The sequence below is a fragment of the Perna viridis genome, chromosome 6 (assembly GCF_037379345.1).
Source record: "Perna viridis isolate PV_CMFRI_1.1 ecotype Kerala chromosome 6, ASM3737934v1, whole genome shotgun sequence".
Lineage (NCBI taxonomy): Eukaryota > Metazoa > Mollusca > Bivalvia > Mytilida > Mytilidae > Perna > Perna viridis.
The window spans coordinates 32,610,953-32,630,185 of record NC_142450.1 but is presented as its reverse complement, the minus strand read 5'-3'; the positions used below and the strand labels follow the sequence as shown (position 1 = coordinate 32,630,185).

Here is a 19,233-nt window from a genome sequence, read left to right as displayed (position 1 = left end):
GTGCACTTGGTTCATGCTTCTTTTTTTTAAGTGGAGTCAGATTTGCTCATTTATTTTTGTTATTTTGTATGCATTATTTTAGTTATTTTATGTTCTTTGTCGTGTTTTTTTTTCTGTTTTCCATATCTGGTTTTGTCCCTGGATTACATTCTTTTGATTACTGCTAGAATCTTGGTTCCCTTAATTACTCTTTCGCCCCTTGAAAGACACCTTTTTAAATAATGTTTTTATTTTAATCATTCTAATTTTTATGTAAAAAATCACTGGAAATTATTTAAATATATAATATTCTTAAATCATTTCAAATACAATACTTTATAGAAAATATAAATGTCTGAATGATTTTGTAAGTTGACAGAAAAAAAAATGCTCTTAGTAATAGGTATGATCTGCCTTGCTTTCCTTATTTACCTAGCTGGAAAAATGAATTGAATTTTATTACAACTTTTTGTTGTTTTGATCTAGCACGACTGGGCGTCGATTAAACAATTAACAAACATATCTCGACGGAAACACTCACTGCGTTATTCCGAGACCGTTTTAATTTTACTCAACAAATGTAAAATGATGCAAGGGGTATTTTAATTAAATAAATCTGACATAATTTGTGCATCCAAACTATTTAATTCTTTTATTTTTACTATATATACCTTTTGCATCCTTCCAAACACTCTAGTGAATACTTTTAAGAAACTATTATTTTTGTTTGTATCATGATATAAGCGGCCTGATTTGACCGTGAAACACGACTTGGAAGGATGTTGCTGTCCGTTGGAAGGGTCCTGCGATATGGTTGTGCCAAATCAGCAGCGGTATGTATGGAAACGTTATTTTTCTAAGTGCAAATCCTTGTTAGGTTTCAGTGCCCGGAGCAATTTTCATGATTTTTGCCATATGAGGACACTGAATCACAAAACAAAAGGGATAAACTATACTTATAATGCATGTCACTCGTGCCAGTCGTGGAGTCATGCACTTCTTCTGACTACCTAATTTGAATCATTAAGCACTTACTTGGAAACAAAAACAGAAAAACATCAGCACGTGAGGAGGGATTATTTTTTTATTTGCCTGCCAACGGCAAAGTAGAAATGATCCCTCCTTTCGAGTTGAACTGTTTTTGTTTTCAGGTAAATGTTTTTTTAAAGGGAAAGACCACCTTTGCATAAAATTGCATTAAATTAAGTTCTTATGAAAAATCATACTCATGTAAACCAAAACAAATAACCTTTGATGCAAAATGTGCTTTTGTAGAATGCATAAGACTTTGTAGTCCAAATTGACTCTGACTCTGCAACCCTCCTCTTTTTTATTTGGATATTGATAGGTTGGGTTAGGGTCAGAATGATGTGCCATATGAAAAATTGGAGACTCAGCAATACTGCAGAGTACCGCCCTTCAACTGCTAACAACTTTCAAGTTGAAATCATGCATGGCACACCTTCCTAGTTGGATTCTAGAATCATTCTCCTGTATGCTGACTGATACAATTGTACTATACATGTATTTGCTACAAAAATTACATTTTTTTGGAAAGTTTTGGTCATTTTTCTTGGAAGACCCTGTTTTGTTGACATTTTTAATTGTAATACATGAAAATTAACGCAATATGAGAGTAGGTGGAACATGTTACTTTTGGAACAGAATGTTGTAGACACCTGTAAGGTGTCCTTAAAAGACAAAAACTTAATCAGGTGAACCATTAAGGCTCCTGGGAGCCTCTTGTTTTCAAACACTTTACTTTAACCTATTGTAAGAACAAAAATCACATTTTTTCCAGCATTTTTTATAAAAATGTTTTGACTGATTTTTTGAATGATATTGTTACAAAAAAATTAGTCAAAACATTTTTAACAGTTTGATTGAATTTGATACTGCTCAAAATCTAAAAGAAAAATGTTTATAACAAACATACAGAGGAATATGCAATTGCTCACCAATGAGCATGGTTTAAGACTGTGTGGTGTTCAAAACATGAAGTTTATGAACCTTAGAGAAAGAGATTACCCAATTACAATGCAGTACATTCTTTATTGTATGAGATGTCCTTGTGGTGCTCAGTTTATTATGAGACATGATGTTTCATGAATATTACATTTTTGAATTATTAGATTTACAGATCTGTAATCTTTATTCCAACTGAATCAATATAATTTACATATATGTATAAATGTATTAAGGAAGTTAACAGTGTTTTACATCTAGCAGTGATACTATGATCATGGCAAGAATTTGCATGTTCACGTACCTTTGTGTAATTATCATTAAAAGGTGATACACATAAAAAAGTATACTATACTCGGCGTCACATAAAAAACGTACTGTTAAAATTTGAATAAAAATATTTTCTACGACTTTATTGACACCAACCGTTGTTTAAATTGTCTTAAATGACTTGCTCATTCATTTAGCCAAACAGCTTCTCAAAAACAAGTCGCTTATTAGCTTAAATCATGCGTAACAAATCCTTACGGGAAAATCCCATACTAATATCCGCCATGTTGGTTTTTACGGGACGATTTGTTTACAAACGAAGTGCGTAAGTTCCCGTCGAACTCCGGTGACAATCGTCTGCTTGATCAACTTCTCGGTATTATACGTTGTTCGCGTAAAATAAATCCGAGATATCCGAAATAACGCCGAATTGCATTCTGGGTTCTTCGGTTTTTGGACAAACCATTTAAACGTAAACAACATCTCCTAGCAACCCGATCACTGTAAACATGGCTGACTTTTTACAATGTAAATATTGCCACCTAGAATTAAAATCTGACCGGAATTTAACGATTCAATGTTTAGGGAGAAGCCGTTTGGCTAAACGAATGAGCAAGTCATTTAAGACAATTTAAACGACGGTAGGTGTCAATAAAGTCGTAGAAAATATTTTTATTCAAATTTTAACAGTATGTTATTTATGTGACGCCGACTATAGTTATGTGATTAATGAAACAATACTCAACTATTGACATTGGATTATGGTAAAAATAACACCAGTCATAATAGGTAAATGTATAAAAAACAAATGCCTTTTGATTTAAAGTGATTTTATATACAAAAAATATACAATGTAAATGGTACATTTTATTGTAGTAGGGTTCTAGATTAAAAATAATTGTAATTTTAATTGAAATAAAAAATATGAATGTGCATAGGAAAATTATTCTTAGTTAAAATAGTGTAGATACATTATGTACATATGTAAATTAGGACTTCATTATTATCAGAAAAGAGTTAGAAGTGATTGAAGTGGTGTACATGCACATGTACCACGGAGCACTACATAGATTCAACTTATTGAAAGGGACTTTGTTCTGACCTGAACTAAAATGCATTTTTTATGAAAGTAAAAAAAAACTTTTAGAAGATCGTTAGATGACATCTGAGTGGAGAAGTTGCCATTAAACAATGATCCTTTCTGTTGCCATAATGTCAGATAAAAAAACAACACTAGTTGACTTCAACATTTAGTTGGACTCATAATCTATGCAGTAATCTCTAATTAGCTTTGCTACTTTATATGTAAAGTTTTGGTATACACAATCACACAAACCAATCAATTATTGTGCTAATTGCTTTGCTACTTTATATGTAAAGTTTTGGTATACACAATCACACAAACCAATCAATTATTGTGCTAATTGTACTATTTATTTTCAGTTTGTCAGAAATTCATCAACAGAGGCAACATTTGATATAGCAGTAAGTTTGATCATTTATGTAAAATGAGGTTTAAATTTAGTACAGTATTGTATTGAAAAAAATGTTGGTTAATTTTACTGTTTGTTATATCAATTATCAAAATTATGGGTACAATGCAGTACACCAAATGCACTTGTACATGATGTATAAATTAAAACACAACTATTTTCACTGTTTATGAGTCAACTCTCTGTTATAGTTCTACATTGTCATCATTTTGTGTGTCTGATGATTGGATTCAATTTACATGTACTTTTGAAAAGTTCAATTTTTTTTTATAATTCAAAGTTTTAAAGACTGTAAACATTGTTCACAGTTGTGCAAGGGTACTCTCTTTACCCATTTTGCACTGACATTTGGGTTATTACATTTATTGAAAGCAAATGCTGAAGACAGCAGCATTATCAGATATATGTTGATTATATTCTGTACTACATGTATCTGCATAAAAATCATTGAATAATTGTTTTATATTGTAGCCATGTACACTACACAAATTAGAACAGGGACCCCCTACTTCTGCTACCTGTACAAAAGAAGAAGCGCTCAAATACTACAGACAGATGCAGGTCATCAGAAGAATGGAGACAACAGCTGGCAATTTATACAAAAGCAAACAGATAAGAGGCTTCTGTCATCTCTACTCAGGACAGGTAGGATTGCATGTGTGATAGTTTGAAAGTGATGACCCTCATTGTGCTTGTTGGCTGATGCTTGTACAGACCATACAAAACAGTCTCTCTTCAAAATAAATCTAAAGCTCAGGTCCTAATGCCTAGAAAATATAGAGTTGGCTTGCAGGAGTAAAATTGCAAAGAATTATAAAGTTAGCTGTTAAATGAGTTGAAATTAAGTTAATTAGGGAATATAAAGTGAAGACTAACTGTGTAACCCTTTTTGAAATAAAGAACTGTGAAAGTATCAATTTTCGTGGTTTAGGGGGACAATACAAGTTCATGGATTCTTTAATTTGGTTTTGATGATCGTGTCATACAATCTAAAGTGCCATATTTTGGTGTGTATAATACCCATTTATGTATTGTACGCAGTGCAATTTTGAAGGTCAAAACGTGTGAAAAAAGTTTTTGTAGACATAGGTTGCAGTAGAATTTTAGAAGACAAAAGAATGATATTTTGCACTTGATCGGTCAATTCATTGATCCTGTATTTCCTACATAAATGTGAAGGAGAGAAATTTCTATTCCTACTAAAACATCATGTGAAGGTCAGTAGCTACATAAATTGGATAATTTTAATTTCGAAGCATGATAAAATTGACACAGGATGTATAAAATGGCTTATAAATTAAAATTAAAAAAGTCAGGAAAATTGAACACTTCAGGTTTTGTTGTAACTCAAATTTCGTGATTTTTCATTTCAACACATACTGTTAAGGAAGAACTTTGTAAGAAATAATTAACATAAGTTTTAAAATGATAATTTTCAGCTGAAAAAGCATTCAATAAGGAGGGTTAAAAAAGGACTTTGTTACTTTTTGGTTTTTAGTTGTTTCATTTTAATCTCTGAACATGCCATTAAGACAATTAAATATAATTTGAAGAAAACATAATTTAAAATTCAATACTCAAAGATGTATTTGATGATCAGATAAACTTTCTTTCATTAACAACTCACTTCAGGTTTGTCTGTTTACATTATGTATTCTTTTGTGTTATGAAAATCTGTATTTTTTTAATTTTTAGGAAGCTTGCTGTGTAGGTATGGAAGCTTCCCTTACACCAGATGATGCAGTGATTACAGCTTATAGGGCCCATGGTTGGGCCTACATTAGAGGAGTGTCAGTACACGGCGTTCTGGCAGAGCTAGTTGGTTTGTATCCATTCCTGTGGATGTATACTTAATGGTTCAATGTCTATGCAGGGTTCTCCACAGATGAAAATTTAACTATGGAGGAAAATTTTAATTGGTTACATTATCTGAGTCAGTAAATTATGTAATTGCCTAGTTTCTCAAATGTGAAATAATTAAAAGGCTGATAATGATGAACTTTAATGATGGCGGACAACAATTTAACAATGGCTGGATCCGCCCCTTAAATTTACTTTTATTTGTTTTAATGCAGAAATTCTGGCAAGTACTGTTATTGGTATATTAAAATATTGCTTTTTATGATTTTACTACATATTTGCATATTTTAATTGATGTTTTACTGTGTTGAAATGATCAATTTTTTCTTTAAAAAATAATGGTAATATTAGAATGTTCTCGAAGTTAATGTTTTGATAAAATCTTGTGACAGATGTGCTTAAGGTTTTAATGTCAAGATTGATTTATCCTTTTTAAAAAAAAGTTTTTCAGTTTTGCAACACAACCAAATTACAAAAAAATGTAGTAATAAAAATAATCAATAATCAGATGTACAACTGTAAATGTGATTTGTGAAACAAAGAATATAGATACTTCAAGACATGCAAGTACTTACTTGATTGATCATTAAATTTTTTATATCATTTTTATCATACATAGAATCCATTTTAGATAGGTTAAGTGTGTCAGTATATTTAATATGGACTATTAAGGGATTTATTAAGAAATTTAAAGTAAGTGGGCTCATGTCTTGGTGTTAAAAGAAAAAAATATATATTCACTGATTCATGAGTGAGACAATTATTGAATAAGTTCAAATTTCATATGTATGTTCCATCCTATATCTAAAGTCATTTTCAGGACAAATAACACAAAATCCACATTTTTTCAAATTTGTATTAAAAATGTTTATTGTTGGTCTGCAATTTATTTTGCCTGGCATGGATATTGTACACAAATATACTTATTTTGATACGATCTACAATGTATGTTTGAAAAAATGTCTAGGTCTTCAATAAACCTTTTAATGAGTTGCTCGTTTCCTTTTGTTACTTTGTATGTATGATTTTAGTTACTTTATGTTCTTTGTTGTGTATGTCTGTTTTCCATGTCTGGTCTTTGTCCCTGGATTGCATTCTTTTGATTACTGCTATAACCTTGGTTCCCTTTATTACTCTTTAATCTCACCGCTATTATATAGCCTATATATCTACTAATACTTACCACTTGTTTCATTCATACAGGCAAGAAGTCTGGTTGTGCCAAAGGAAAGGGAGGGTCTATGCACATGTATACTAAGAATTTCTATGGTGGAAATGGTATTGTTGGAGCCCAGGTATATTACACTAGCTAAATTAGCATTGAGTAGATATTGTATAATACCTTGACTTACTTGACATCATTCTTTTTACTTTGTAGAGCCAAGCAACTCAAGTCACGTCTTTACTTTATTGTACCAAACGGTATTAAATAAAAAAAATATTTTGTGCTTTGGATCACCTTTCTAAAATTTTGTAGGAATTTTTAACAATTTTTATTTTTTATTTAACTTTGAAATGAAATAAGTGTGACACCAAACTCAGAATACAATAAAAAAACTAATCTGCAAAAATTAAACATGTAATAGACTTAGTCCATGGCCAACAGTACATTATCATGTGTGTTTGCTATCAATTACAGTTGATTTTAAATATAAAAAACCAGTATTTCTAACTCTTTGTTTTCCATCTAGGATAGAAAAAAGTATCCTTGGTTTTATTTTTTTATTTTTTTTTCTGTCAGCAGGCATTTTTTTTAATTAAATGGAGGGTCTGTAGGGTGACCAGGAATGTAACATTATTTTTTATGCCTAAGTTTACTTTTATAGTCACATTGAAACAAGAAAAAAGAGCTTTCATATACTCACATAGCCACTAACCTTGTTTTCTGTAGTTTCAACAACTAATTGTACCGATAAGTATTTGTAAAAATCAGAGACGTGCATGTCAAAACCCCACCGATTTGACAATATAATTTCGCCCAAGGATGCTTTTTTTTTGTTTGAAATGACCATCATAGATTTCTGCATCATTGGATTTGCTCGTAAATTTTTCAATCGATTGTTAGAAAAATTAGATTTTTGACAGTTATCTGGCCTTAACATGTTGATTTACAGTGTATTTCAATGAAATTATATCTCAATGCACAAACATGATCCAGTTTTTTCCTTTGATTCTGATCGTGCAAATAATCAAATTACACTATCAAAATCATGAGTTTTTTTCATACCATCTTTCACCCACTGCCTGATTTTTGCAAAGACTGACACTTAAAACCACACTAAATGTTCATGGTAGTGTCCTCAACTTTACTGCTATATTTTGAATGATATTATTTTAAAGGTGCCACTTGGTGGTGGTATAGGGTTTGCATTAAAGTACCAGAACACAGACAATATATGTGTATCCCTGTTTGGTGATGGTGCAGCTAATCAAGGACAGGTCTTCGAGACATTTAACATTGCAATGTTGTGGAAACTGCCTTGTATTTTTGTCTGTGAGAACAATGGATATGGTATGGGTACCAGTGTAGACAGGGCATCATATTCTACTGATTATTATACCAGAGGAGATTACATGCCAGGATTAAGGGTAAAGACTTAGAGAATTTTGAAGTGAATTTTTGTGATCTGTTAATTTGGGTAAATAACCTGTAATATTTTTTATACCTTCACTCAACTTAAGTACTATTGTGAGCCATCAAATTCAAGTCAAGTTTGATTATGGTGTATATCGCATTTACTATCCATAAGACGTGGCCCATTCTTACTTGGATGTCAAATTCAGAGGTATCTGTTATTACCAGATGCAGCTGTTCAGATGAAGTTTTTGGGCAATAGTCAGATACATGTAGTGAAATATTCCCATGAATTCTGACCAATGCTGAGTATTCATAATACAATTCTTTAATGCTTTCAGCAATATAATTTTAGCATAAATTTGCTGTGACAATATCTATTATTTTGCTTCTATTGACATCATTTAGGATTGAAACCAACAACTCCTTGGAACTTTGCTCAAATGGAGATGGAAAAAAAATATTTACCAAAGTCTTAAAATTATACTTTTAATGAAACTGGTTCATATAGTTTATACCCAAAGTCCTATCATTTTATATATCCATTAAATATATATATATTACTTTCTTCCCTCCTGGTGGTTGTTGAAATTCAGCCAGGAGTACCATTTCATTTTATATTTTAAAATTTTCCACACTTTTCATGGTCATGTTGAAAGTTTGATTTATATTACATATTTATCTCATCTCTTTGAAAAGAATAGATTTTGCCATTCTTGCTTCTACTCATATGTTGAAAATCTTAACCAGGTGGAGAAGTAATTCAACACAATTCCAAACTGATGGAGGAACTATATTTAATCTCTGTTTTTTTAGGTTGATGGTATGGATGTTCTGGCTGTGAGAGAAGCTACTAAATTTGCTAAGGATTATGTACTGAACAATGGTCCCTTACTTATAGAATGTGCTACATACAGATATTCAGGCCACAGTATGAGTGATCCTGGGACAAGGTATTTATGAGTAGTTTGTCAAACCTACAGGCAGCAGGGTAACTAAGTATGTGTAATGTCTAAAGAACAGGCACATGGAATGAGTGAAACAATGCCACTCTTCATTATTAACAATGTCTAGGAACATTGACTTGCCACCTCCTAATGCACACTGAACTAATAGGAAAACTATTTTTGCACCTATAACCTCTTTGTATTATTTTGTACAATTTACAATGAAAATATGGTGACTAATTGAAATTACTTGAAAATGGAAGAAAATATATAGATATCTTTTCTGTAGCAATGTTGCTTCATCAATAAAATAACAGATCTAAAAAAAGAAAGGAAGTTGTTTTCTTCTGAACAGTGAAAGTCTCAAAATGCAAAAAAAAACAAAAAAACACAGAAAATTTGAAGAAAAAACTTACACACAATTATCATGTGATTACAGCTACAGAACCCGTGAGGAGATCCAGGAAGTCAGAAAGACCAGAGATCCAATTACAGGTTTTAAGCAGAGATTGTTAGAAACACAGATGGTCACCGAGGAGGAAATCAAAGTAGGTTGAAATTGGAGGGAGATGGAAATGTTTCAAAGTACTGTAAAAGTACACTTTTTTTTGGTGTACTTATTTTCTCTATTGTTGTGCTAGATAGATAAACCAGAATAGTTTTTCATGCAAAACTTATATTTAACACTGTGAAAGGCCTAATAGTTTTTTTAAACTGCAAAAATTAGCAACTGTGGAAAATAATGTTTACATTAAAAGACCTAACCTAAACTGCTACGAAACATTCTTCAGATTTTTATAATCTGCTTACCTAACAAAATGAGTAAAGTCATAATAGAGGCTTAATATTGGAGAAGTAAAGGACTTGAAAATAAAACCTTTCTTAATACCTCCTTTCATACTGCAGATGATAAGATATTTTTTATGTCCAAGACTCATTTGCATTCTAAGTTTTGCTGCTGGAATGTTTTTAATTTTTGATCAAGTAATATGAAATAAACTGGTTTGTGGCATTTGGACACTTACAAACTGCTTCATGATTTGTAAAAAGTGTAAATTGGCCCAATCCTGGTTATTGAGTATAACTTGTTCAAAAATTAGATACATTCCATTTAATTTAATTTATAATGAATGACAGTACAAATATTAATACTTGAATTGTAATCATTTTTTTTTGGGGGGGGGGATTATTTGCACCCCAGAGTGTGGTACAATTTATGCTAATTGCATCAAAGTACCAAAGTACAAAGAGAACAAACCAATCAGAAAGCTTGTTACAAATCAATTAAATTATAAAGAAATAGTCTTGAGTGTTATTGGCCATGGAGTAAGGTATGATAATGCCCATCATGCTTGCATTATATTTTTAACAAGAATTTATTTTACTCCAGAAAATTGACCTAGAAGTAAGAAAGGAGGTACAAGAAGCAGAGAAGTTGGCTGTAACAGATAGTGAACCACCATTAGAAGATATGTATAATCATATCTATGTTAATCCTGAACCAGATTTTAAAGTACGAACCTGTGATCCAGATAGATTGGTTGTGTCTCGATAACAGCTGATAGCATAAAGGATATTTATCTCAGTTATCAAACTATCAGCTAACATCAAGAGTTTTATGTTATTTATTGTTAAGATTTTGTCAATAGGTTTTTATTGTATTCAATTCAATAGAGGATAATCTACATTGTAATACAACTTCTGTGAACATAATTATATTACTTATGTGTTATAAATGCTCATCATATTTATATTTTATCTCAGTACTTTGGAATCTCAGTCAGTTGGGGTAATGATTGGTGAACTATAAAATACTGGAATGCTTATTAGAGTATCAAAATTGATTTTTTCCAAAGTTAAAGAACTTAATATTTATTGTGTGCCTGTATATAGTTTTTGAAATCTTGCAATAATTTATCAGTTGGACATTTTTTTGAATTAAGATAACATGTAGTTGCCTCACCCCTAGAACTATTTTAACAGTACATATTTGCGTATAGAAACAACTGTTTTCTACTGTTTCAACCATTGCAAGTGCTATCAGTAAAAAAAACTCACATTTATTCAATATTTGAATTTATTCATTTGTTTATGCTATATGTGAGAACAATAAATGGAGTATTCACAATTAGTTTTATGTTGTTCCTTAAATATTTCTGCACTCAGTGCACAAGATAGAAGTATAAATTCATTAAAGGGTTGAATCATTTTTTTATGTTTCATTGGTGTGTAAAAGCCTTGATAAGTCACACATTTTGGACATAGCAGGCTTCATTGAAAATGTGCTACGATCAATGATTTTACACACCAATGAAACATAAAAAATAAAACATTTATTTCTTATAATTGCATTTAATATGTTTCTATTATTTTATTCCTATTTTAGTTTAGAAATACATAGAAAATAAGAATTACCCAAGGATCAATAAAAGTGGTCCACTTAATGGTGGGTGTGGCCTAAATAAATAGCTAGAGACATGCAATGAGATTATTGCATGTTTTAATAATGATATGCAAAGAAAATGTAATTATTTGTATTCAGAATTCTTATTAAGTACAACACTTGAAGACATAAAAAAACTTTCAGTTGTTATTGATTTCTAAACCATAGATAAAATTAAGCAGATGTTAGATTAACATGTAATAGAGAGCAAAGCAAGCAAAATGGATTTTTTATAACTGTGTACATGGCAGCACAGGGACTTGAGGACATGAGATAGATCAATTAAATGGTGAAAAAATGTACTAAAATGTTGTTTTAATGTATGGCCATTGATAGTAAAATGTAAAAAAATCATCATAGTACAATTTTCAGATGTGGATGGAGAAATATAGTAACAGTCCAAAGCAAGCAAGGGGTATATTCAAATTTAAAAGATATGCACGTTGAAACATCATTAGCATACCCCTCTAAATCTTTCTATGAATGTTAGGGCAGTTAACCATTTTATGTACATGCGAAAGAATGAAACTAGAAAAGCTTAGCAATGCTCAATAACTTGATAACCGCACTCCCCATTCGATAATATGCACTTTTAAAATTGGAGGTGCACGATGGGAATATATAATAGAAATTCTGTGAAAATCATTCCATTTCGTTTAGTGGTATATGAGGAGTAACAGAAATGAGATGGGTTCCTCCCCTGTCCCTATATTAACAAATGACAAAGTCATGTGAAAACCCTGTTTAAATCTAAAATCAGAACATGTAATAAAGATCCTGTGAAAGTACCATTCAATTCCATTTGGTGGGGTTACAGATAAGCAACAGACCCCCTTGTAACATATAGAAAGAACGAACAGACACCCCTATCACTACATACCCCTATTTGGGGGGTATAATAATTTTTGAACAATTGCTGTTCATGATGTGCAGTCAATAACATGAGAATTCATGATAGATATGTAGGAATTTTCAATGACATCACCAGGTGCTATACCTTAAAGGAAGGCATGGGATTGATTTTTTGAGGTTATAACTGAATCATTTTTGAATAAGGGGGCATAAAGGGACCAAGAACAATCATTGTCCTGATAATATCTGGGCAATAACTCGACCTTTAGTGAATGGATCTCTTTTATATTGGGGAACAAAGTGCCATACTACCAAAGGAAGGCTAAGATAGATTTTTCACAAACTATTTGTGAATTAGCAGCCAAGAAGGGGCCAGATAAATTCAATTTTTATGTTTGGATAGTAAATTGAGTAACAGTTAATGGATCTGTTTTTAATTTTACCACAATGTGTCATTCCACAAAAAGAGAGTTGGAATTGAAGTTGAGGGTTGTGACTTAGACTTAAAGTGTTATGAATGAGGGCCTGAAAGGGACCAGAAACCAAAATTCTTTAAGTTTAGATAATGAATTTAGTAAAATTAATTGGTTCTCTTTGAAATTGTAAAAGAAGCATTTTTTTCTGTCCTGACAATAATGTAATATCTCCTTGAAATTAAATCACCAGGAAGCGACACAGGAAGAGGAAGACAAGGATTAATTTTGGGCTATGTTACTTATATTAATTAGGAATTAGGAGCCAAAAGGGGCAACATCATTTCTAGGCAAACACAAATCTAGTGACATATATTTAACCTCAATCCTAATTCAGAGCTTGACTGTTGTGTCCATACTTGTTTAATGTACACATGTAAAAATCAGTATCAATATCGTGTGTTTATTATATCATATTTGTCCATGAGATATTAGTAATGTACTTAAATGCATGGAATCGCACAACACAATTTTTTTTATATATTTTTAGGTGATACTCAATATAGTTGCATGCTGGCTGTTTTTGATATGTTGTAAACAGGTTTCACTAAATTGAATATAAGTGTATTGTACTATTATAATTATTGTATACAATGTCGTGAGAAATTTAATGATTTTTTTTTAATTTCTACAAAATGCCAAGTAACTCACAAATTTATATAAACAAGAAAGGTTCAGTGTAATAGTTTTTGGATACTTACATTTATTATTCTCTTTTTATTACTAGGTATATTTTCAAAAGTTGATCCAGGGGAGGGATGGCATTAAGTTGGCTTTTATGAAATTGAAAATTTCTCAAAGTGTTATATATTTCAGGTCAAAACTTGAATAATACTCAGGAAGGAAACTTCTCGTTCGATAAATTTGTCTATTTAATTGTATTATTAACATCGTTAGATCTTCACTGATATGATCATTATATCAAAGATTTATACCATATGGTCTTACACATTTGTAACTACTGGTATTCTTTGACATGTTTGAGGCTATATTGGAATCACCTTGTCGATCCGTCTGTTACACTTTTTGTAAATGATTTCTTACCTTCTATTGGAAGGAAAGCTTAGATATTTGGTATATTGCTTTTGCATGATACTTTGTATCATATCTCCCCTTTTCAGGTCCGTCACTTATCTACTTCCTCTTAACCCGTTAAATGAACTGTCATTATTAATGGTGTGCGTAATGGAAATTTTCTTAACATATCTCTCTGCTTCTGTATGAGAGAACAGATATTTCATAAATAATAAAATTGCTTTTGCATGATACCATGGCTCCTCTTTCAGGTTTCTTGATCATCTACTTTCCGTTTACTGATCGCCTCAGTAGCTCCCTTTGGTAATTTGAAAGTTTTATGACAGTTACATTCTATATCAGAATGTTATTCTGTGTTAAAAATTTAATCACAATCCAAACTCTGAACTGTATGAAGCTTGTATGTTATTTTCATATTTGCCCCAACTGCATGTTCAGGGTTGATCACTGCGGTCGTATCATTCTGTGCCATGTGAAGCATTTTATTCTTATAAGTTAAGAGTAATGTAGTAATTACCTTGTCAATTCTTCTATCTATGTACATCGAAAGCACTATTTCATCTTTATTGATCAAAATTAAAACATTCATCCAAAGAGATCAAAACTAAACATTGTTTAATTTCACCTACAATCAAACTTTATGGGTTCTGTGACGTGTTGCATCTAACCATGTATTTAGATTTCGGATGTTGTGCCATAAAAGGTTAATGTCAATTACAATGGTTTAAGTTCTATTTGAAAATTTGGGAAAAAATCCAATTTAGAGCCAGAACTAATGTAGTGACTAACTTTCTTAAATCTGTTCATGATTCACATGCTCTATAAATCTTTTTAGTGTCATTTTAATATATGAAACATGATCATTGAGCACATGAACTGCATATATTTAAAAAATATATTATTTTCATTACAATAAAGCAATTTGTACGAAATGGATTTAGGTAATCTACCCAAATTCCAAATATCAAAAGCCTACATCGAAAGAAATTATCAGCCTGGACACAAGTTTGTTACGGACGGACAGAAAGATCACTATAGGGCGACCGCCACTTTTTAGGCGGATCATAATAAGTTACCATTGAGCACATTTTCGTAGGCTAAAATAATTGTTTCGTGTTATAATAATACCAAAGCCTTTTAAAATAAACTTGTTTTTAATTTCAATTTAAGACTTTAGCTTATTTTCAGGTAAGATATTACTTCACTCTTGAGCACCAATTTAATTGGTTTTATAAGAACATGTATTATGCTAACTGTTTTTTCCTCCGTGTGTCTGCCAAAAAAAACCGTACAATCAAGCAATACAGCCTGACTGATTTTTAAGAATTTTGGTACATTGGTTGTCTAAATATTGAAAGTTTCTCTTCTTTTTTTCATTTTTTTCCTGTTTATTTGTTTGTCGTTATATCGTTATATGACCTGAAGACAACATCAAAAGGGGGTGTCTAAAAATGTCGTCTACCAAAGCTTTTTATTACAGTCATAACTTACCTTTCCAGCCTTAAAAAACAATTTCATTAAAAATGCAAATGTTGTGATTTACTTGCAAAAAGATGCTTTAATGCATCTTAGGTGGTTGCAATCGGAAAGAAAATATATCATGGTTAATTGCCATGCTTTTAACCACTCATATCAAGGATTATGCTATTAAATGTTTTCAAGCGTGTTAATAAAGTCACCACATTATACCATGACAGTTGCATGGACTTTGTCATAGATTGTTTAAAATGCCAGGAATTGAAGTATACACAATACGTGCAACATCAACATAATTGTCGTGTAGTCCTGTGAGAATTGAGGCTACACATATTGTATATTGAGACATCACAAAAGGAGTGGTATCATCTCATCATAACCTAATGAAGTTCTGCATAACAGTCTTGCAATACTAAGTTCAAAGTGTTTTTGCGATTTAAGATTTTGTTGCTTGGTTAATTCGTCTACATTGGTCAACCCAAAAGCTTTCCTGAAATGAACATCCTCTTTTAATATAATTTGAAGCGCAATGGAAGAACCTAAACTCATAAACACTGAAACATTTAAAGATGCTAATAGTATCCTCTGCTCTAGAGTCTTCCGAGTTTTTTTCGATTGCATCAGAGGCCAGTTTAGAAATTGAGTTCATTAGTACTTCTAAGTTACTTCTAGTTAAGCCTGTTTCAATATAGCTCACGAGATCATCCCAATCCCCAAACATTTTTGTCTTTGATGAAATCAGAAATACATTACAATCTTTTAGTACTGGACAATCTGAAATCTCGGAGTTCAATTGTTTCTGTACTGATGGAATGACGCCATCCTCTTCTGTTCCATCATCTTTAGCATTTTTAATATCATCAATCTTGGAACGGACTAGGCAAAAAGGTTTCTTCAGTCGTTTTAATTCACTCGCGATCGATTCATCATCCTCCCTGAGTGCATATTCCACGAAAAGTAAGAATATATCATAAACTTCCATATTAACGTCTTTCACATAACTTCCTCTCTTGAAATTTTTTGTCCCTACACCTGGCAAATCCCAGAATACGATTCTGTTATTACGAGGATGAGAGTAAGATGTAGGTGACATTGTAGTGTTGCCGCGCCCTGATCTAGCATAGCTAGTATCGTTAGATTTTACACCTCGAACTTGATTTATAAATGATGATTTTCCCGTAGCCGATCTCCCTGTTATTGCTATCTTCACTTCTGTTTTACTCCAGCATCCTCATTTTCTGTCAATGTATTTTTTTATCGAAAATAGCCCCTCACGGTCTACTTTTTTTCGCAACCCTTCCAACTCGTTTTCTAATCCTTTTGAATTTTTATTTCCCATTGCAGCTTATTTTTGTCGTGCTGAAAACAAAATTTAAACATAATAATTGAAGACTTCAAGGCTAAACCACCCGACTATTCTTGCAAAAACTCTCCATTCAAATATGGTCCTTCCGGTCAAGTCGTTACGGGATATTTAACAATTATCGAATCTCTGCGTAATATCAATTCTAAAGGTCCTAAGTACCGTGAACCACGCTCCATAAATTGGAATTATAACTTTAAAGTTCTAATGGATACCGTGGAGGACTACGCACGAAAATGGATAAAACGAGAAGAAGACATAGATTCTCTGTCAGAGTGGTTAAAGGCCGTGAGGTCTTTGATTTTGAAACGAATGAAAGTTTTAAGTACGTCAATGAGTGCCAATGCTACTTCAGTTTTCAGACCCCCGATATAGCAAAACATTGTCTACTATACATGACAAATATGTTGTCGTACCAATAGACAAAGCCAAAAACAACATTGGTTTTGTCTTCAAAACGTTTTACATCCAATGTTCATTATCAAAGGTTGACGTAGAAAATAATAACAATGATAAGACCTATACTGCTAATACACTCTCCAAAGAAGAGGTTTTGGAAAACCATAAATCTGTGCTATCCTCTTTTGGTCTCTCTACTAAGGCAAATGATTGTGATTTACCGTCTATGTACTGGCTTCCTAAACTCCACAAGAATCCATACAAACAACGTTACATAGCTGGATCTGCAAGATGTACCGCCAAACCTCTTTTAAAACTTTTAACTTCTATACTCACAGCTGTCAAAGAGGGTCTGCAGTCCTGCTACAACAATTGTTACTCCCGTAGTTGTATTAATTCAATGTGGATCCTGAAACATCCGAAAGATCTTTTGGAGTTAATCAGTTCAAGACTATTACATGTATCAGAATATAACAGCATTAAAACCTAAGATTTTCAATACTGTATACTTCTATTCCCCATACTCAGTTAAAATCCTGACTTAAAAACATTATACATCGTTGTTTTTCCAAAAAAAGATGATACAGAGACAAATACATAGTTCTTGGTTGAGATTCCCCATACTTTGTATGAAATAATTTTAAATCATCTTCCAAATATACAGAAGATGTTTACAAAATGCTGGAATTTTTTATCGACAACATATTTGTCCAGTGTGGTGGATGCATTTTTCAACAAACGATCGGCATTTCAATTGGAACAAATTGTGCTCCTTTACTTGCTAACCTTTTCCTTTTTGAATGAAAAGTCATCACTTTTGTCGTAAAGTTTGGTCAGACTGATTTGATCCAAACGAGGGCCAAAAGGGTCCCATTGATTCTGGCGAAATTTCTTTTTCTCCGGAGGAAAGTTCAGATTGATTTGAACCAAATAAGGTAAAAAAAGGCAACATTTATAATGGTGAAATTCTCATCCTGTGTCAAATGCAATCAAAATTTAAAGCTTTATCAATCTTAAATAGAGTGTTCAAACTTGCCCCTACTTTTTCAAGGTTCAATCCTGCAGTCATATGAAGCTGTCATAGAGGACATGTTTTACTGAGTTTTGGGATTTTTATATTTTTCAGAGTACAAAGATTTACCTGTTTGTCATACCCTGTGTTAATGTGTGTTTTTTTTTTTGTGCAGGAATTATTGTGTAGTTATCATTGTGTTACTAAGTCATTTGAGTAGACCTTAATTCTGACAGAGGTATGTTTCTTATCATACCATGCAGAGCAGTTTCATATTTTCAATCAATTAAATTGAGGTACATTTTATTTTGAACTAAATTTAACCATACAATCCAAATTATATTTCAAATTATTTATCATGAATTATTTTCAAAATATTTGTAATATATTACTAGTCCAATTGACACCGAGTGTTTTGGGAATTTATAACACAAAACTGTATTAAAATCTCAACACAAAACTACAACATACTGACATTGATTGTTTGGACCCATTGACGGTCCCAACATTTACACATTCATTTTTTATATAAAAAAGATCATCTTGCAGTAATTTTATCATTTATTTTGCAGTCTCTGTAGACCCAGTACTGACGAAATGCACAGGAAATTGTTGATTGAAATAAATTATCACTTTCAAGAATTTTCTTTGTATTCTTTCTCCTAAAGATACAAAATGTCAGGAAAATGGCTTAAATTTATTGCTTTGATTTTTTACAAAATGTAAAATAAATTCTAATACATGTAACTTCATGTTATCGATAACAACTATGCAGTTGTGGGAGTTAAAAACTTCAGTACAGTAATATACCTATACAATGTAACTGATATATACGAGACTGTTAGTTTCTGTTCAACAAAAAGATCTTAAAAGAGTCTATAGAGCAACAAATAAGGCCTACATTAAGCGAAATTTTCAATTCTTAACATGACATAGCAAAGTTCAACACATCCATCACAATCACAGCTTTACCCCCTATAAAAGAAGTATTGGAGTGCCCAAGCCAACCCCCTGCCATTAGTTGCTATTAAATACCACAGCATTTTGTTTTCTGGCCAATAGAAACACATTCAAGACAAAACGAAATTCGC

The 19,233-nt window shown here is 31.8% G+C and overlaps 2 protein-coding genes across 2 annotated transcripts; one reads left to right on the top strand and one right to left on the bottom strand.

The window, feature by feature from the left end:
• Positions 1–723: 723 nt before the first annotated feature.
• On the top strand, positions 724–11,217 carry LOC148614606 (pyruvate dehydrogenase E1 component subunit alpha, mitochondrial-like). The gene is made up of 9 exons (XM_088588802.1): positions 724–812; positions 3,658–3,699; positions 4,179–4,352; positions 5,403–5,529; positions 6,771–6,862; positions 7,908–8,156; positions 8,959–9,095; positions 9,529–9,637; positions 10,480–11,217. Exons 1-9 carry the CDS (start codon positions 759–761, stop codon positions 10,642–10,644), a joined length of 1,149 nt encoding a protein of 382 aa, XP_088444928.1. The 5' UTR covers positions 724–758; the 3' UTR covers positions 10,645–11,217.
• Positions 11,218–15,804: 4,587 nt separating this feature from the next.
• On the bottom strand, positions 15,805–18,282 carry LOC148614605 (interferon-gamma-inducible GTPase 10-like). The gene is made up of 2 exons (XM_088590459.1): positions 18,272–18,282; positions 15,805–16,588 (listed from the first exon to the last, which is right to left on the bottom strand). The coding sequence occupies exons 1-2, from the start codon at positions 18,280–18,282 to the stop codon at positions 15,805–15,807; spliced, it is 795 nt and encodes a 264-aa protein (XP_088446585.1).
• Between the last annotated feature and the right edge of the window lie 951 nt (positions 18,283–19,233).